This window comes from Doryrhamphus excisus, linkage group LG10 (assembly GCF_037039965.1).
Source record: "Doryrhamphus excisus strain RoL-2023G ecotype Guam linkage group LG10, RoL_Dexc_Guam_v1.1, whole genome shotgun sequence".
In the NCBI taxonomy this organism is placed as follows: domain Eukaryota; kingdom Metazoa; phylum Chordata; class Actinopteri; order Syngnathiformes; family Syngnathidae; genus Doryrhamphus; species Doryrhamphus excisus.
Window position 1 is genome coordinate 3,931,277 of NC_136366.1, and position 21,224 is coordinate 3,952,500.

At 44.8% G+C, this 21,224-nt stretch overlaps 1 protein-coding gene across 2 annotated transcripts in view; it reads left to right on the top strand.

Annotated features, from left to right (window-relative positions):
- The first annotated feature begins 3,213 nt into the window (after positions 1-3,213).
- The window catches only part of nrg3a (neuregulin 3a), a 196,463-nt gene continuing 178,452 nt past the window's right edge, over positions 3,214-21,224 (top strand). For both annotated transcript variants that reach the window (XM_078793859.1, XM_058064861.2), the window contains exon 1: positions 3,214-4,762. In XM_078793859.1, coding sequence (XP_078649985.1) covers positions 4,054-4,762 — 709 coding nt within the window. In that variant the 5' untranslated portion in view covers positions 3,214-4,053. The remainder of the gene's footprint in view (positions 4,763-21,224) is intronic.

Genomic DNA, 21,224 nt, shown 5'->3' on the forward strand with positions numbered 1-21,224 from the left:
GCACCAAGGAAGCACAAGTATGATACAAAGTACACATTTGGTTACAGATGAACAATATTACTGTCAGCATTTTTACTGTCTTTGTGATGATAATATCCATCCATTTTCTATGCATCCAACCATTCAAACAACCATTCACACTCACATTCATACCTATGGACAATTTGGAGTTGCTAATTAACCTAGCATGTTTTTGGAATGTGGGAGGAAACCAGAGTACCTGGAAAAAACCCACGCATGCACGGGGAGAACATGCAAACTCCACACAGAGATGGCCGAGGGTGGAATTGAACCCTGGTCTCCTAGCTGTGAGGTCTCCACGCTAACCACACGACCGCCGTGCAGCCCTCATAAGTTATTTTCATTCATTCATTTCCTACCGCTTTTTCCTCATGTGGGTCGCGGGGGTGCTGGAGCCTATCCCAGCTGTCTTCGGGCGAGAGGCGGGGTACACCCCGGACTGGTGGCCAGCCAATCACATTGCACATATAGACAAACAACCATTCACACTCACATTCATACCTATGGACAATTTGGAGTTGCTAATTAACCTAGCATGTTTTTGGAATGTGGGAGGAAACCGGAGTACCCGGAGAAAACCCACGTATGCATGGGGAGAACATGCAAACTCCACACGGAGATGGCTGAGAGTGGAATTGAACCCTGGTCTCCTAGCTGTGAGGTCTGCATGCTAACCACACGACCGCCGTGCAACCCTCATAAGTCATTTTCATTCATTCATTTTCTATCGTTTTTCCACACGAGGGTGGCGAGGGTTGCTGGAGCCTATCCCAGCTGTCTTCAGGCGAGAGGCGGGGTACACCCCGGACCGGTGGCCAGCCAATCACATTGCACATATAGACAAACAACCATTCACACTCACATTCATACCTATGGACAATTTGGAGTCGCTAATTAACCTAGCATGTTTTTGGAATGTGGGAGGAAACCGGAGTACCCAGAGAAAACCCACGCATGCACGGGGAGAACATGCAAACTCCACACGAAGATGGCCGAGAGTGGAATTAAGGGGGGGTGACAACATCAAGTAAAAAAAAACCTTATCAGCCACCTGAAACTGCAGCACTGAGGCGTTTGAAAAATGCAAAAATGTTAATAGACCTCCATGGCGGCACACCAGCTGCTCGGATCATGTGCCCGAATACAGTGCACCTTCCTCAGGCAAAGCAGGTGGCTCCTCTGCCTCTATACTCTGGTTCTCCTGCTAGTCGGCATTCATGTTTGAGGGCAAGATTCAGGTAGCTTTTGATATTGATGAACAGATGCGCCGCCAAGTCAGCTCTGCTTGATGTTTCAGGCCTCTGATTGGCCGTGACAGCCACTCCGCTGGTGTGGATGGATTTAATACCACGGCGGGTGAAATGTGCTTTTTTGGAAAAAAAAATACCCCTGATGGCGCCGACGTGGCCAAGTGGAAGTACACTAGTCGAGAGTACACACAGCCCCCGGTCTGCTAACCCGCTAGGCGTGACCCGGCCTGACCTCTCGGACGAGGCGGCCGCTGTAACGTAAGAGGGATGATAAAAGGCCGTATAGCCGTATAATCCCATAAAACGTGACAGCATCAGGACCTTGTTGCCATTAGAGGAGATTTTTTTTTTTTTCATTTTTAATAACAACGACAAACACAAGCTGCTTTTATCCTCTGTGATGACACACTGACACCAATACACGACATTCATATTATTATTATTATTATTATTATTATCAGTTTTCCACAACCTTTTAGCTTTAGCATCATGTTCATTAGCTAGCGTCAATCAATAATCACAGGTTTGACTTTATTTGTAATTCATAGTAAGGTCATTCATAGTAAATTTTTCAGTAAATATGATTGTTTGATCAGTGAATTCTTCCATATTTTGATATTTTAATAAAACTAATTCATCAATCTTAGCTCTAAATTCATGATTTTTTTCAGGTTTAATTAATTTTTTTTCAATAAATATCTGTTGTTGTGCGGCACGGCAGTCGTGTGGTCAGCACGCAGACCTCACAGCTAGGAGACCAGGATTCAATTCCACCCTCGGCTATCTCCGTGTGGAGTTTGTACATTCTCCCCGTGCATGCGTGGGTTTTCTCCGGGTACTCCGGTTTCCTCCCACATTCCAAAAACATGCTAGGTTAATTAGCGACTCCAAATTGTCCATAGGTATGAATGTGAGTGTGAATGGTTGTTTGTCTATATGTGCCCTGTGATTGGCTTGGCTGGCGACCAGTCCAGGGTGTACCCCCGCCTCTCGCCTGAAGACAGCTGGGATAGGCTCCAGCACCCCCCGCGACCCTCGTGAGGAAAAGCGGTAGAAAATGAATGAATGTGTTTATTAGCTGTGTGAGGCATATTTAGGGCTTAAGCCGGGATTGTTATGGAAGTAAACAATGGGGGCGGGGTGGACGGGGGGGGGGGGTCTTGTGTCAAAAATAGACATTTTCATGGGTGTCTGACTTGCTCGCCATTTTCAGGTGAGTGTGCTACGGAGGGATGCACTGTACATACGAGGCTATATGCTAAATGGAATGTCATCCTCCCATCATTCCCATTAGGAAACAGGGATTTTCCAGTGGGCGGGGCTTACAGGCTCAATTCTGATTTTTTTTTTTTTGGTGCCGTGATGTCAGACACCCCCGTAAACACACCCCAAACCACGCTGCAGTGATACCACCCCCAAACCCCATCTCTGCAATTATCTGGATCCATGCATTTTGTGCGTGGTGAGTGCGCGCTTCATCCAGCAGGTGCAGCCTCCATCTCTCTCTCTCTCTCTCTCTCTCTCTGTGCCTCGCTCGACCACTCTCTTCTCCGTCTGCCCCACCCCCACGCACCCACCACTACCCCCCCACCTCCCTCTCAGTTGTCCGCTGCCTCTCGCTGGCGGCAGCTGCGCGCGTGTGTGTGCGTGGACCTTCGTGAATCTCGGCGTCGTGGCGTCTTGGGATGTTGCAAAACCTCTTCTGGGTGACGACGCGGGGCGGGGAGCCCGCTTGTCCCGCTCGGGTGGGGTCGCATTGTTAGGGTTTTTTTTTTTTTTTTTGGAAGCATCTTCCAAGAGAGCATCCCGCCCGGAAGAGAGGACGCTGCAACCTCATCATCGTCTGGATTTTTTTTTTTTTTTTTTTGGGAGCGAGAGCATCAGCGGGACATCTTTTTTCTTGATTTTATTTTTAGTCATTACCCACCCCCCCACCCCTCAATCTCACCCCCCCACCCGGTTGTGTTGGAATGTGGGAGGCTCTCGGCAGCGTCAGCGCTGAGCAGACAGCTTGGAGAAATGTGATCCAAAGCCGGGTGCACAAGGAGCAGGATCATGCGTTGCTTTAGCGGATTAATCCGCCCCTTGTGATAGCACTGCATGACAACACCCCCCCCCCCCCCCCCTACCACCCAGCCCCCCCGGCCCCCTGCCTGCTGCACTTTGAATTGTTGCTGTTTGCATCTGGACAACAACTGGAATTCTACTCCATCTCTTTGTTGGGAAAAGACGCATCAAGGTGGTTAAAAGAAGCAAAGGGAATTGTTGGGAGGAGTCCCCGAAGGAGACACAGGATTGGGACGCTGCGGGACCCTGACGGGGCAAAAGCTGCGGGATCATCCTGCATCTGGGAATGTCATATTTTCCTGCGCAAGAACCCCCAACACACACACACACACACACACACATGAAGATGTGGTGGGGCGTTCATGCTAAGTAGAAATTGTTCGGAATTTTGCTGCAGCAGCACCGCCGCCGGACGCCAACCTTTTCTCCCTTCCCACCCTCGTCTCTTTTCCCTCTCCTTCCACATCCCTCTTTCTTCCTCCCCTTCGCCGACTGGCGTCTTCCTGCTGGAAACGTTTTCGAAGTTGAGCGCTGAGCAGGACTCGAGGCAGACTAGTCGTTCACGCCGGCTCATCCTTGTCTGCAAACCCCTCCTGTTCTCTCCAATCCTTGGAATTCCAATAGTCAGCGTTCCCTTCTGTTCTCCTCCATGTCCGTCGTCGATCGGAATCTGTGTGACACATGCCGCCCAAGACTACCGCGGGATTAACCCCCCATGAGCCATAAAGGAGCCCAGGGCAGGATGAGCGAGTGCTCCGGGGCCACCGGAACCGGGTCAGTGATCCTGGAGGAACCTGAGGGATTGGGGTCTTCGGGGGTCCGCGGCGAGGGCCAGGCCCGAGATGAGGGCCCCTTTCGTTGTGCACTTTGGCCCCGCCAGCAAACGTGGCTGTGCGTGGTGCCCCTCCTCATCGGCTTCATCGGCTTGGGATTGAGTCTGATGCTGCTCAAGTGGATCGTCGTGGGAACCGTGCGGGATTACGTGCCAACGGACCTTGTGGATGCTAATCGAATAGGACAGGATCCGATTTTCCTCTCCAAGCCCAGCGGGATTCCTAAAGGTCCCGAAACTACCACCGCGACTGCCACTCCGACGTCTGACGAGCGGAATGTCACGCCTAAAACGGTGACGGCGCCGAAAGGCAGAACTCGAACCACTGCTACCACCACCACAGCTAACCCGAGAGGGGGCGCGGCCTCAGGTAGCCTAGTGACCCCTCGCATTCCTGGGAATCGTAACGGACGCGTTCCGGTGGGTTTTACGACAATGGCGACCCCCAGAAACGGAGAACTGACAGCAAGTCCGTCTCCGTCCAATCCGACCGTGCTGCACGATTCCACTCAGATGTGGACTTCGGACCACACCACCACCAAGGTCACGTCCACTACAACTACCACCCGCAGGCACGGACACCGCAAAACACGTAAGTCACGCCCTAATATGCTACACGCTGTGTTTTGATTGGTCCGTAGAAACGCCATCTTGTCATCATGTGATCTGCAGCCGATTGTTTGTTTGTATTGATCCGTGTTGATTATTGCCAAGTCTGACTCTTAAGCTTGATGGACAACGTTGCTGACATTTTCCGTATATATCTGGCTTTCAACATGTGACATTCCCAAAGGCGGAGACCTGGAGAGTAGCGATCGATTGTATTGATCTGTATGTTGAGAGCACCTGAACCACAGCGAGCGTTCCCAAATCCATCTGGTTGCTCTCAGTGTTTCAACTGTTTTCTAGCTAAGGTTGATGCCGGGGGCTAACAAACTTGCTGCTCAAGTAATATTAGCATCATGCTATTTTAGCTTTAGTCGACGCTTGATGCCAGAGTCTAACTAATATGTTGTTAAAGTAAGGTTAGCATCATTCTACTTTAGCTTTGGTTGGCCCTTCATGCAAGAGTCTAACATGTTGTCAAAGTAAGGTTAGCATCATGCTACTTTAGCCTCGGTTGACCCTTGATACCAGACTGTTACATGTTGTTAAAGTAATGTTAGCATCATGTTTAGCCTTGGTTAGCTCTCGATACCAGAGTCTAACATGTTGTTAAGTAAGGTTAGCATCATGCTACTTTAGCCTTTGTTGACCCTTGATGCCAGAGTCTAAGTCGTTTGTCGTTTAGTAAGGTTAGCAACATGCTACTTTAGCCATTGTTAACCCATGATGCCAGAGTCTAACATGTTGTTAAGTAAGTTTAGCATCATGCTACTTTAGCCTTTGTTGACCCTTGATGCCAGAGTCTAACATGCCTGTTGTTAAGTAAGGTTAGCATCATGCTACTTTAGCCTTGGTTGACCATTTATGCCAGAGGCTAACATGTTGTTAAGTAAGGTTAGCATTATGCTACTTTAGCCTTGGTTGACCCTTGATGTCAGTAGCTAAAATGTTGTAAAGTAAGGTTAGCATCATGCTACTTTAGCCTTTATGCTCCCTTGATGCCAGAGTCTAACATGTTTGTTGTTTAGTAAGGTTAGCATCATGCTACTTTAGCCTTGGTTGACCCTTTATTCCAGAGTCTAATGTGCTGTTAAGTAAGGTTAGCATTATGCTACTTTAGCCTTGGTTGACCCTTTAAGCCATAGTCTAACATGTTTGTTGTTAAGGTAAGGTTAGCATCATGCTAATACGCTTCAGTAAGTAAGTAAGCTTTATTTGTATAACACTTTTAACAAAGCATTTAAAAACACAATTAGCATCATGCTACTTTAGCCGTGGTTGACTCATGACATGCCAGAGGTTAACATGTTTTTTTTTTTTTCTAATGTTAGCATCACGATACTTTAGCCGTGGTTGACCCATGACTGCAGAGGTTAACATATTTGCTGTTTAGTAAGGTTAGCATCATGCTACATTTGTTTGTTATTGTCATGACCATGAAAAGTGTGTACGTGTGTATGGAGATGTTTCTAAATGAGGAAAAAGTGTGCTTTTCATGATGTTGGTTTTTGGTCGGCATCCACGGCGTCTTTGTTGTTGCTGGTCTTTCAAGTAAATGAACTTTTCTCCTCATTAGCGGCTAATTCCGCCGAGGCTCCACAATGATGGAGAGCAACACAAACTCAGCGGGGCAGCTCACATCAACCACGCTCGGCTGAGAGAAACAGGAAGTGGGGCGGCTTTAGTTACCATTCTTGTCCTTTTAGTGTCGAGCAAACATGACGACGGTGAAGTCATTTAGAGAAGTGATGGATGGATCGGTGCCGTCTGAGTGGACGGACGCAAAGACGGAACATGTAAACACGGAAAGTCGTTTCCCCCGGGAATCTTCTTCACATGCCATTCGGATCATCATGAAGCGGATCATTTGAGAAAAAAAGAGGCGTCTTGTAGCGTTTTAGTTAATGAGTAGTGATTTTTGCCAGCTTCTCCATCCCGCCTTCAAATCTCGTTATGTACACTCGCTATTGATCGCCGCTGCTGCAGCGATCGATAACGCGCTGACGCCACAAACAATTCTTCCTCCATGACAAATATCTTTGCTTTCAGGCGCCTCTCACTGCGCATGTCGAGAACTGGTCTAACTGTCTACTGGTCTAACAATCTGAAATAACACTGCTATAATCATCCTTACACTTCCCAATATGGTCGACATAATCAAAGAAAATAAGGCATGGTAGACATACTAAATAAGGTAACAGTCTACTTGCTTCCTGTCTACTTGCGGCTTTGAATGGCTTTACACTCGAATCAGCCAATATATGTATGTAAGATGTAAATAAAACTACTACTGGAGCAGTGCCCCGCCCATCTCAGCCATGCCACGTCTGTCTCAGCCATGGCAGGTCCGTCTGAGCCATGGCAGGTCCGTCTGAGCCATGGCAGGTCCGTCTGAGCCATGGCAGGTCCGTCTGAGCCATGGCAGGTCCGTCTGAGCCATGGCACAGCTGTCTCAGCCATGGCACATTCTGTCTCAGTCATGGCATGTCTGTCTCAGTCATGGCATGTCCGCCTGAGCCATGGCACGCCTGTCTCAGCCATGGCACGTCCGTCTGAGCCATGGCAGGTCCGTCTCAGCCATGGCACAGCTGTCTCAGCCATGGCACATTCTGTCTCAGTCATGGCATGTCCGCCTGAGCCATGGCACGCCTGTCTCAGCCATGGCACGCCTGTCTCAGCCATGGCACGTCCGTCTCAGCCATGGCACGTCTGTCTGAACCATGGCACGTTCGTCTGAGCCATGGCACACCTGTCTCAGTCATGGCAAATCTGTCTCAGTCATGGCTTGTCTGTGTCAGCCATGGCTTGTCTGTGTCAGCCATGGCACGTCTGTCTGAGTCATGGCACATTCGTCTGAGACATGGCACGTCTGTCTCAGCCCTGGCACGTCTGTCTCAGCCCTGGCACGTCTGTCTCAGCCCTGGCACGTCTGTCTCAGCCATGGCATGTCTGTCTCAGCCATGGCACGTCTGTCTGAACCATGGCACGTCTGTCTGAGTCATGGCACGTCCGTCTGAGTCATGGCACGTCCGTCTGAGTCATGGCACGTCCGTCTGAGTCATGGCACGTCCGTCTGAGCCATGGCAGGTCCATCTGAGCCATGGCAGGTCCGTCTGAACCATGGCACGTCCGTCTCAGCCATGGCACGTCCGCCTGAGCCATGGCACGCCTGTCTCAGCCATGGCAGGTCCGTCTCAGCCATGGCACGTCTGTCTGAACCATGGCACGTCTGTCTGAGCCATGGCACGTCTGTTTGAGCCATGGCACGTCTGTCTCAGCCATGGCACGTCTGTCTCAGCCATGGCACGTCTGTCTCAGCCATGGCACGTCTGTCTGAGCCATGGCACGTCTGTCTCAGCCATGGCACGTCTGTCTCAGCCATGGCACGTCTGTCTCAGCCATGGCACGTCTGTCTCAGCCATGGCACGTCTGTCTCAGCCCATGGCACGTCTGTCTCAGCCATGGCACGTCTGTCTCAGCCATGGCACATCTCTCTGAGTCATGGCATGTCCGCCTGAGCCATGGCACATCTGTCTCAGTCATGGCTTGTCTGTCTCAGCTATATTGGCTATATCTAAATAAATGACTGCTTAGTATGCATGGATGGATTGCTGGGGGGGACGGTGTCTGGGTACATGGGTTGGCCAGTGGCTGCATGGATGGATGGCGTTGCTTGGGCCAAGTCTGAAGGAGGTGTTCACAAGCTTGGCTAAGGCAGCCATGAAAGCCACATATTTTTTAAATATATTTCCATGAGAGCCAGATCCTAATTTTTTAAGGATGAGGACAACTAAATGTGGAAAATCAGGACGGCTGTCATCGACTCTGACCACCCACACCACGGTAGAAAATGGCCGGCTGACAAGTGTATTTTCTATAATGATTTACTTTGAAACATCAGTGGAAGAAAAAGAAAAATATTTTTATCGTGTTAAGAAATGTTGGCGAGACAGATGCAGTCATAAAAAAGAGCTTCTGGCTCTCGAACATCCAGAAAGAAGGCAGTGGAGATAAGACCAGGATAGCCATAGGTTCCCGGTCCTTGTCTTAGGTCAGGGGTCTAAAACTCAATTTACCTGGGGGCCACTGGAGCTAGGGTCTGGGCAAGGCTGGGCCGCATCAGGTTTTCCAAAAAAAAACAAAAAAAAACGCATTTATTAAAAACAGAAAAATATACAAACTTTTTCAGTGCTTTGGTTCCGATTTTCTACAATAAAAGCTCTGATAAAACATTCCACTGTTCTCATATATCCTAATTTTTATTTTTCTGCACAAAATAAGATGAAAAATAAATTAAAAAATCAAGAATAAAGAAAATCAATCAATCAGTAAAAAATAAATTTAATAATAATAATAAACAATTAAGAAACCACATATAGTTGGTGGGTAGACAAATTATTTTTTTTCAGATTAAAATGAACAAAGCATTATTAGAGCCCTGTAGACATGACAAAACACGACTATAGTCACATTTATACTCTTTTTATTTACAACATATTGCGCAACTGCAGGGTCTTGAGACACATGCTAACTAGAGAGCTAGCGACCTAAACGGTTGCCTTCAAGTTATTTCCTTTAAACTTAAATAGCCAAAAACTTACCACTTCCACACGGATAGGGAGGATAACTATTAACAGTTATTTAACCTTTAACATGAACATTAATCAAACGTAATCATTTTTTCTGGGTACATGATACCATACAGCATCCATATCAAACTTTAAACATTAAACTTTCATATCAAGGCGGGGGCCTCAAACTAGTGTCCTGCGGGCCACATTTGGCCCGCGGGCCGCGTGTTTGAGATCACTGTCTTAGGTCTTTACAGACCCCTGTGTGGTCTCCACTGCCTTTTTTTCTGGATAATTCCAAACTGCAGCTGATTTCAGATTCTACTGTATGAGCTGTTATGTCAATCTAATCTGTCCCGGGCCTTCAGAATCAGAAATGCAGGGCCTTGAGACACATGCTAACTTGCAAACTAGAGAGCTAGCGACCTAAACGGTAGCCTTCAAGTTATTTCCTTTAAACTTAAAAAAGCCCAAAACTTACCACTTCCACACGGATAGGGAGGATAACTATTAACAGTTATTTAACCTTTAACATGAACATTAATCAAACGTAATAATTTCTTCTTGGTACATGATACCATACAGCATCCATATCAAACTTTAAACATTAAACTTTCATATCAAGGCGGGGGCCTCAAACTAGTGTCCTGCGGGCCACATTTGGGCCACATTTGGCCCGCGTGTCGATTTCAGCTTCTACTGTATGAGCTGTCATGTCAATCTAATCTGTCCCGGGCCTTCAGAATCAGAAATGCAGGGCCATGACCCTCAAAAAAAAAATTGCGGAAACTCTCAAATCCCAAACTTTGCGCTTATTCATATGTAGAAGTGAATTTGGGAATATTGACTAATTAGCCCACAGTTGTCGGTTAATTGGAAAAAGGCTTCAATAAAAGTGAAAAATTGAAAAGTGCTATCACGTGGGCGCCAAGGTGCCGTGGCTTCTTTGTGTGCCTGATAATGAAAATTCCGAAGATTCCGCCACAGCGCCGTCACGGCTCCCCCCCCCCTGATAATTAGAAACACGGGAACAAATGGTATCATTTTATTACCAGGAAGGAAAAATGGGCCCATTCATCAGCCGCCTTTCAGTTATTAATTAATCATTAAAAAAAGAGTGCCACTTCTGGAGCGTGAGTGCGCATGAAAAACCATTAAGGCCGCTTGATAGATATCCTTGGGAAAATGTCACTCCTCGGAAAAAGTTCTGCCGACCAGGTTCTAAAGCGACGCTGAGCATCCCGTCCGCCCGCCTGCTTCGCTGTCTCTCATTTCTACCGACCACCCACACGCCGCTTTGATTGGCTGAAGCCATCATTTTCACATTAATACCCATTAGAGGAAAATATATGCACGCTCGTTGAATGGCTGCCTTTCATTAAGTGCCCGGTAGCACTGCCAGCCATCTGCGGGTCGCACAATGAAGATGGACACGCTGATGTCTGTCGTGGAAAGGGAAAATACAAGCCTTGTTATCGTTACGCAACATCCCGGTTTTGTAATTGAACCCAAGTCATCAGGCGGCAACTGGCCTGAAAAAGGGGGGGAATTACAGAAAGCGGCGTAACTTTTCGTTTTAGGTCCTTATTGACATCACATAAAACCTCCTTTAGACACACACGAGGTGGGAATCCGAGACGCATTCTCAGCTTTTTTTTTTTCAGTAATTTAGTGTGACGGAAGCCGATTTCCTTTCTGTGAATCACTACATTATCACGGTGGAGAGGTTTGAGTGATGCCGGGTCGAGTCGCTGCTTCTTTATATGGAGAGGTACCGCGGCTCGGGCATGCGGTTCGGCTGCAGGGGAGTTATTTAACCTTTAACATGAACTAGCGACCTAAACGGTAGCCTTCAAGTTAATTCCTTTAAACTTAAATAGCCAAAAACGTACCACTTCCACACGGATAGGGAGGATAACTATTAACAGTTATTTAACCTTTAACATGAACTAGCGACCTAAACGGTAGCCTTCAAGTTAATTCCTTTAAACTTAAATAGCCAAAAAGTACCACTTCCACACGGATAGGGAGGATAACTATTAACAGTTATTTAACCTTTAACATGAACTAGCGACCTAAACGGTAGCCTTCAAGTTGATTCCTTTAAACTTAAATAGCCAAAAAGGTACCACTTCCACACGGATAGGGAGGATAACTATTAACAGTTATTTAACCTTTAACATGAACTAGCGACCTAAACGGTAGCCTTCAAGTTAATTCCTTTAAACTTAAATAGCCAAAAACGTACCACTTCCACACGGATAGGGAGGATAACTATTAACAGTTATTTAACCTTTAACATGAACTAGCGACCTAAACGGTAGCCTTCAAGTTAATTCCTTTAAACTTAAATAGCCAAAAACGTACCACTTCCACACGGATAGGGAGGATAACTATTAACAGTTATTTAACCTTTAACATGAACTAGCGACCTAAACGGTAGCCTTCAAGTTAATTCCTTTAAACTTAAATAGCCAAAAACGTACCACTTCCACACGGATAGGGAGGATAACTATTAACAGTTATTTAACCTTTAACATGAACTAGCGACCTAAACGGTAGCCTTCAAGTTAATTCCTTTAAACTTAAATAGCCAAAAACGTACCACTTCCACACGGATAGGGAGGATAACTATTAGCAGTTATTTAACCTTTAACATGAACTAGCGACCTAAACGGTAGCCTTCAAGTTAATTCCTTTAAACTTAAATAGCCAAAAACGTACCACTTCCACACGGATAGGGAGGATAACTATTAACAGTTATTTAACCTTTAACATGAACTAGCGACCTAAACGGTAGCCTTCAAGTTAATTCCTTTAAACTTAAATAGCCAAAAACGTACCACTTCCACATGGATAGGGAGGATAACTATTAACAGTTATTTAACCTTTAACATGAACTAGCGACCTAAACGGTAGCCTTCAAGTTAATTCCTTTAAACTTAAATAGCCAAAAACGTACCACTTCCACACGGATAGGGAGGATAACTATTAAGTTATTTAACCTTTAACATGAACTAGCGACCTAAACGGTAGCCTTCAAGTTAATTCCTTTAAACTTAAATAGCCAAAAACGTACCACTTCCACATGGATAGGGAGGATAACTATTAACAGTTATTTAACCTTTAACATGAACTAGCGACCTAAACGGTAGCCTTCAAGTTAATTCCTTTAAACTTAAATAGCCAAAAACGTACCACTTCCACACGGATAGGGAGGATAACTATTAACAGTTATTTAACCTTTAACATGAACTAGCGACCTAAACGGTAGCCTTCAAGTTAATTCCTTTAAACTTAAATAGCCAAAAACGTACCACTTCCACACGGATAGGGAGGATAACTATTAACAGTTATTTAACCTTTAACATGAACTAGCGACCTAAACGGTAGCCTTCAAGTTAATTCCTTTAAACTTAAATAGCCAAAAACGTACCACTTCCACACGGATAGGGAGGATAACTATTAAGTTATTTAACCTTTAACATGAACTAGCGACCTAAACGGTAGCCTTCAAGTTAATTCCTTTAAACTTAAATAGCCAAAAACGTACCACTTCCACATGGATAGGGAGGATAACTATTAACAGTTATTTAACCTTTAACATGAACTAGCGACCTAAACGGTAGCCTTCAAGTTAATTCCTTTAAACTTAAATAGCCAAAAACGTACCACTTCCACACGGATAGGGAGGATAACTATTAACAGTTATTTAACCTTTAACATGAACTAGCGACCTAAACGGTAGCCTTCAAGTTAATTCCTTTAAACTTAAATAGCCAAAAACGTACCACTTCCACATGGATAGGGAGGATAACTATTAACAGTTATTTAACCTTTAACATGAACTAGCGACCTAAACGGTAGCCTTCAAGTTAATTCCTTTAAACTTAAATAGCCAAAAACGTACCACTTCCACACGGATAGGGAGGATAACTATTAACAGTTATTTAACCTTTAACATGAACTAGCAACCTAAACGGTAGCCTTCAAGTTAATTCCTTTAAACTTAAATAGCCAAAAACGTACCACTTCCACACGGATAGGGAGGATAACTATTAACAGTTATTTAACCTTTAACATGAACTAGCGACCTAAACGGTAGCCTTCAAGTTAATTCCTTTAAACTTAAATAGCCAAAAACGTACCACTTCCACACGGATAGGGAGGATAACTATTAACAGTTATTTAACCTTTAACATGAACTAGCGACCTAAACGGTAGCCTTCAAGTTAATTCCTTTAAACTTAAATAGCCAAAAACGTACCACTTCCACACGGATAGGGAGGATAACTATTAACAGTTATTTAACCTTTAACATGAACTAGCAACCTAAACGGTAGCCTTCAAGTTATTTCCTTTAAACTTAAATAGCCAAAAAGTACCACTTCCACACGGATAGGGAGGATAACTATTAACAGTTATTTAACCTTTAACATGAACTAGCGACCTAAACGGTAGCCTTCAAGTTAATTCCTTTAAACTTAAATAGCCAAAAACGTACCACTTCCACACGGATAGGGAGGATAACTATTAACAGTTATTTAACCTTTAACATGAACTAGCGACCTAAACGGTAGCCTTCAAGTTATTTCCTTTAAACTTAAATAGCCAAAAACGTACCACTTCCACACGGATAGGGAGGATAACTATTAAGTTATTTAACCTTTAACATGAACTAGCGACCTAAACGGTAGCCTTCAAGTTAATTCCTTTAAACTTAAATAGCCAAAAAGTACCACTTCCACACGGATAGGGAGGATAACTATTAACAGTTATTTAACCTTTAACATGAACTAGCGACCTAAACGGTAGCCTTCAAGTTAATTCCTTTAAACTTAAATAGCCAAAAACGTACCACTTCCACACGGATAGGGAGGATAACTATTAACAGTTATTTAACCTTTAACATGAACTAGCGACCTAAACGGTAGCCTTCAAGTTATTTCCTTTAAACTTAAATAGCCAAAAAGTACCACTTCCACACGGATAGGGAGGATAACTATTAACAGTTATTTAACCTTTAACATGAACTAGCGACCTAAACGGTAGCCTTCAAGTTAATTCCTTTAAACTTAAATAGCCAAAAAGTACCACTTCCACACGGATAGGGAGGGTAACTATTAACAGTTATTTAACCTTTAACATGAACTAGCGACCTAAACGGTAGCCTTCAAGTTATTTCCTTTAAACTTAAATAGCCAAAAAGTACCACTTCCACACGGATAGGGAGGATAACTATTAGCAGTTATTTAACCTTTAACATGAACTAGCGACCTAAACGGTAGCCTTCAAGTTATTTCCTTTAAACTTAAATAGCCAAAAACGTACCACTTCCACATGGATAGGGAGGATAACTATTAACAGTTATTTAACCTTTAACATGAACATTAATCAAACGTAATCATTTTTTCTTGGTACATGATACCATACAGCATCCATATCAAACTTGCGCGGGCCGCACTAACGTTAAACTTATATCAAGGCGGGGGCCTCAAACTAGTGTCCTGCGGGCCACATTTGGCCCACGGGCCATGTGTTTGAGACCCCTGCTTTAAAGGCTCCCTGACATGATTGGTCAACTTTACTTAAATATGTTATATACTTTTTGTCAATATGTTCTACATTGTTCATATTTTGAAAGCAATCGGTACATTATCAGCCATTATCAGCCATGACGTGCTCGCTCTCGCTCATTTCCGGAAGTGACGTTATAAACTTCTACAACGTGGACTTAAGCCTTCAGTCCAAAGTGTCTTGTTTTGGAAAAGAAAACAAGCTTACAGAGTGACCGGGATACTATGAACATCCAGCAGCAACACAACATTTTGCAATGACTAATATGCGGATGGGCTGCACGGTGTTCGAGTGGTTAGCGCGCAGACCTCACAGCTAGGAGACTAGGGTTCAATTCCACCCTCGAGCATCTCTGTGTGGAGTTTGCATGTTCTACCCGTGCATGCGTGGGTTTTCTCCGGGTACTCCGGTTTCCTCCCACATTCCAAAAACATGCTAGGTTAATTAGCGACTCCAAGTTGTCCATAGGTAAACAAACATAGCGGTGTACGACACAGACAATCAATAGTTAGCAATAATTTTGGAGTAGAAAAAAAGGGAGACACATTTGGAGATGAAATAGAGAACTTCTACAGAACTTCCTCATTTGGGAATGAGGTGTATACAAAGGTTACATTATTTCCTTTTGAACAAATAACCCGAATGGAATTGGAATATTTTGGTCCATGTATACGTGGGTACTGATTTATTCAATAAAAATTAAAAATTGGTTTAATCAATAATTTATGCAATAAATATTCCGTGAATTCTTAGCCTTGTTTTAGCTCTGAATGAATGTATATACAAGATACCTCAATCGGATTGGGGAAAGGAATATTCCGATTGGCACTTTTCTTTTGGGAATGAGGTGCATACAAAGGTTACATTCTTTTGAACAAATAAACCGAATATTTGGGTCCATGTATACGTGGGTACTGATTTCGTCAATAAAAATGATTTTCCTCTAGAATTTGTTTAATCAGTAATTTATGCAATAAATGTTTTGATTTTATCCGTGAATTCTTAGCCTTGTTTTAGCTTTGAATGAATGTATGGATGTTATATTATATTTTAATGCATTGTTTACTCTGTTTTACTCAACTCTAATTTTTTTTTTCTCTTCTGTAAATCGTCTGAGTACTCTGAAAAGCGCTATACAAATAAAATGTATTATTATTATTTAAAAAAAAAAATCAGATTTGGAATATAAAATAGAGTTTTTCCATGGCATCAATCAACCAGGCATTGTCCTGACGATTCCGGGATAAAAAAAAAAACAACGTTTCAGGGCACTGAATCCGATTATATATTCATTCGGATTGGCACTTATCTTTGGGAATGAGGTGTATACAAAAGTTACATTTTTTCCGTAGGAAATAGGAAATAGGAATATTTGGGTCCATGTAAACGTGGCTATTGTAGTTTGTGCACACTGTAAGAAATGTCGACTGTGTTGATGAGACCTAATGAAAAATCATGACATGACTACCAGCACATCAGTATGGGAGGGGGGGGGCACCTGCTAATAATGGTGCACCCCCACCTTGTGTACAGGATGCTGTGCCTAAATAGGATTATGAATAGAATATCAACTTTAACGATGCGGTTTGATGTTGCTATTTAAAGACGATATATAACCTCAAGAGTTCCAAATATTTTCCCAAGCCGAGCCGGCTCGACACGCTCTTTTAGGAAGGCGTCGAGCATGCACGGCGACGCCTCACTGCGTCAGGCCACGGATCACCCGGAGAGAGGAAGTCACCAGGAATGTTTCATCTTCCTGTCTTACGGAGGAAGCCGGGGACTTTGAGGACGTACATACAGCATGCGTGCAGTTTGTTGTTTTAAGTGCACATACGCCCGTTTATGTCCCGCTGATTTATTTATCAGCCTCATTAATGATGCATGCTCACTCTGGGGGCCGGAGCCCGGTTAGTATTTGTACTCCCAGCACACATGGTCGCCTCTTCCTCTCCACTCAATGAGCGTTCTCAGCAGGTCTATTGAATTTTAATGCCGCAGAAGCAACACTCCGTGATCCGAAAAGTCAAAGTTGAAAACCAAAAAGCAGCTCGTAGCGTCCATTATTCATTTGATTGGCGCAAGATTTAACGAGCGTGCATGTGTAGCGTAGAAACGCTTTTGACCTTGTGTGATTGGATGATGCTGGAACTGATTGTTTGCATAGGAAATTATCTGTTCCAGGGTCAAGCTGTGGCCATCATGAAAGCTTTATTAAGTGTATGGGCGCTGTTTGAAGTCACTCTTGTTGAACACTTACTGGAAATGAATATTGAGCTTTTACATCAGGGGTCTCAAACTCGCGGCCCGCGGGCCAAATGCGGCCCGCCGCGAGACGCTAGTTTGAGGCCCCCCACATTGATACCAAAGTTTAATGTTGAAATGACAGCTTAAAGCTGTGTGCACACATGATTTTGCCCCCCGCCCATACTGTTACCCTACCCTTTTACCCCGCCCTGTTTTGCTTTGGATTAGCAATGAAGCTAAAGGCTTACGACGCTGGGTACAAATAAATGCAGCAAATGATTTGGAATAAAAACGGAAAATAAAGCATCTCATCAAACATATTGTTAAAGTTACGACGCTGTTCCCAATTGGAACGGAGTACGATGCTAACTTGCTAATTGGGTCAAATTATTAAGTTTATTGTCATGTTATTATTATGTTCATGTTAAAGGTTAAATAACTGTTAATACTGTACATTTGAATCTGAAAAAAATCATTTCTCTACCAACTGTATGTGGTTTCTTCAAGACGTCAAGAGCTGGATGACATGAACTCATTTTTTTAGTCAACCCCTTCAGTATTTTACATTTTAAACCATTTTGACTGATTTTTCAAGGCACACAGATGATTGTGTTCGCTGGGTATAGAAACAGGGAACCTACCTAAGATTAGACCCTGGTGTTTCATGAAAAAACAATCTGTTCTTTAAGAATCAGCAGTGAAACATATGGAAGTTTCAGGAAAATATCAGTTCCCGACTAAAAAAAAAAAAAAAATGCTTTTTGTCAATAGATATATTTCAAGCATAATTTTCACTTTGACACAAATAGTTTTTCGCTTTTGTGACAGCTTGTGAAGACACATTCCTTGTTCCAAGAGACAAATTTGACAGCCCAAGACCAAGCGCTCGCCCTTGACCGCCTTCCAAATGTTGGCCCCAGAAGATCTAAGTGGATCGGGGGGTCCTGTGACTTCTTCGGGCTGGCCTGTGAGCCCCTTCGGCGGGGCTGGTTCCAGTGTGAGGCCCTGGTGCGGTCCCTCCTCTTGCGTTTCTTCATAAGAGTCTTCTGAATCATTGCTGGTCTGGCCTAGGACCTATTTGCCTTGGGGTACCCCACCAGGGGCATATAGCACCAAATCACTTGGGCACACAAAACCCTCCATCACAATAAGAAGGAGTATCTGAAGGTCTGAGGGTGGCTGGATTCACCTTCACCTGGTCTCTGGTGGCCAAATCTGGTTCTTGGGACATGAAATATCATTTGGCTGTGATTGGCTGGCCACCAGTCCAGGGTGTACCCCGCCTCTTGCCCAAAGACAGCTGGGATAGGCTCCACATGCCCGCGAAACCTTGTGAAGATAACTGGTAGAAAATGAATGAATGAATGAATTCTTCTTGGTTGCACGGTGACCTGGTGGTTAGCATGTTGGCCACACAGTCAGGAGCTCAAGAAGATCTGGGTTTGAATCTCTTATTAGGCATTCTGTGTGTAGTTTGCATTGGCTGGTGGTGTACCCCGCCTCTTTCCCAAAGTCAGCTGGGGTAGGCTCCACATGCCTGCGAAACCTCGTGAAAATAACTGATAGAAAATGAATGAATCAATGAATTCTTCTTGGTTGCATGGTGACCTGGTGGTTAGCATGTTGGCCATATAGTCAGGCGCTCTGGACGATCTGGGTTTGAATCTCATATTGGGCACTCTTGCATTGGCTGGGGGTGTACCCCGCTTCTCTTCCAAAGTCAGCTGGGGTAGGCTCCACATGCCCGCGAAACCTCGTGAAGATAACTGGTAGAAAATGAATGAATCAATGAATTCTTCTTGGTTGCACGGTGACCTGGTGGTTAGCATGTTGGCCACACAGTCAGGAGCTCTGGACGATCTGGGTTTGAATCTCATATTGGGCACTCTTGCATTGGCTGATGGTGTACCCCGCCTCTCTTCCAAAGTCAGCTGGGGTAGGCTCCACATGCCCGCGAAACCTCTTGAAGATAACTGGTAGAAAATGAATGAATGAATGAATTCTTCTTGGTTGCACGGTGACCTGGTGGTTAGCATGTTGGCCATATAGTCAGAAGCTGTGGAAGATCTTGGTCTGAATCTCATATTGGGCACTCTTGCATTGGCTGGTGGTGTACCCCGCCTCTCTTCCAAAGTCAGCTGGGGTAGGCTCCACATGCCCGCGAAACCTCGTGAAGATAACTGGTAGAAAATGAATGAATGAATGAATTCTTCTTGGTTGCACGGTGACCTGGTGGTTAGCATGTTGGCCATATAGTCAGAAGCTGTGGAAGATCTTGGTTTGAATCTCATATTGGGCACTCTTGCATTGGCTGGTGGTGTACCCCGCCTCTCTTCCAAAGTCAGCTGGGGTAGGCTCCACATGCCCGCGAAACCTCGTGAAGATAACTGGTAGAAAATGAATGAATGAATGAATTCTTCTTGGTTGCACGGTGACCTGGTGGTTAGCATGTTGGCCATATAGTCAGAAGCTGTGGAAGATCTTGGTTTGAATCTCATATTGGGCACTCTTGCATTGGCTGGTGGTGTACCCCGCCTCTCTTCCAAAGTCAGCTGGGGTAGGCTCCACATGCCCGCCAAACCTCGTGAAGATAACTGATAGAAAATGAATGAATGAATTCTTCTTGGTTGCATGGTGACCTGGTGGTTAGCATGTTGGCCATATAGTCAGGCGCTCTGGACGATCTGGGTTTGAATCTCATATTGGACACTCTTGCATTGGCTGATGGTGTACCCCGCCTCTCTTCCAAAGTCAGCTGGGGTAGGCTCCACATGCCCGCGAAACCTCTTGAAGATAACTGGTAGAAAATGAATGAATGAATGAATGAATTCTTCTTGGTTGCACGGTGACCTGGTGGTTAGCATGTTGGCCATATAGTCAGAAGCTGTGGAAGATCTTGGTTTGAATCTCATATTGGGCACTCTTGCATTGGCTGGTGGTGTACCCCGCCTCTCTCCCAAAGTCAGCTGGGATAGGCTCCACCATCCCCCCTGCATAGAAAATGGATTCTTCTGTTCATTACTTTCAAGTTGCAGCCTCTCCTTCCACTACGTAGCCAAGATGGCGACTACTGGGGAAATGGAGACACGGCAAAGATCCGTCCCCCCGATGTCACGTAGGTAGGCGGCGTCGGACGGCACAAGGGAAGAAAAACCTCAGCCGACCTCGTCCTCGCGGCGTGTCGGCCGACGTCGGCGGGCGCCAACGTGCGTGTTTTGCGCGGCGGCCCCTCAACGTCTCGCGGGAACAGGCGTTGACTTTTAAAGCAGATTTAGAAGCACACTGCAGAGTTCAAAGTCTTTACACTTGGATTAGTTCTCTGTGAGCTGCTTAGTAACTACTTCCCTTAGGGAGGCCAAACATACTCTCCGTGTGTGTGTGTGTGTGTCTGTGTGTGTGTGTGTGTGTGAACAATTCTTACAGTCTGGCCGCTTTTTTTTTTTTACATCAAAAACTTTCATGTCAATAATTGAAGCACTTCATTAAGTACAGCATCTCTTCCGTTTCTAAAGTTGCTGATGTTGACTTTTTTTCAGCGCGGTATGCAATCTTAGTATTCACAGAAGAAGAAGCGGCTAAAAAAAAGACAGCTGAGTACTATAGTACTACTACTAGTACTTGTACTCGCTTTGCTTGTATAGGTCAAGTGAGCTGGGAGCTCAGATCATTCGAGAATGTTTTCCAGAATAAACATCCTCAGGCAGGCATTACTGACAGGAGCGCCCCCCCACCCATCCCACTCTTAGAGGATGACATCATGTGTGGGTGGGCGTGCCACTCGGTGAGGCCCCCCCCTCGTTGCCCAGTCACTATTTTTATCTTTAAATATGGTTGCCAGCTTCTCTGTGGGAGGCGGCTTGTTCTTTTCTCATGGCCGCCAGCACCGAGAGCAGGCATTAATGTGGGCTTTTATTTTGGAAACACGGCCTTTAACTTGATGACAACAGTTCTGCTCTTCGTGCTTCTTCGTTGTCATTTCAGAATAAGAGACATTGTCCCTAAAATTAGGAAAAATGAGGGGAAATACGGGAAGTTTGCGTCTTCTGTCGGCAC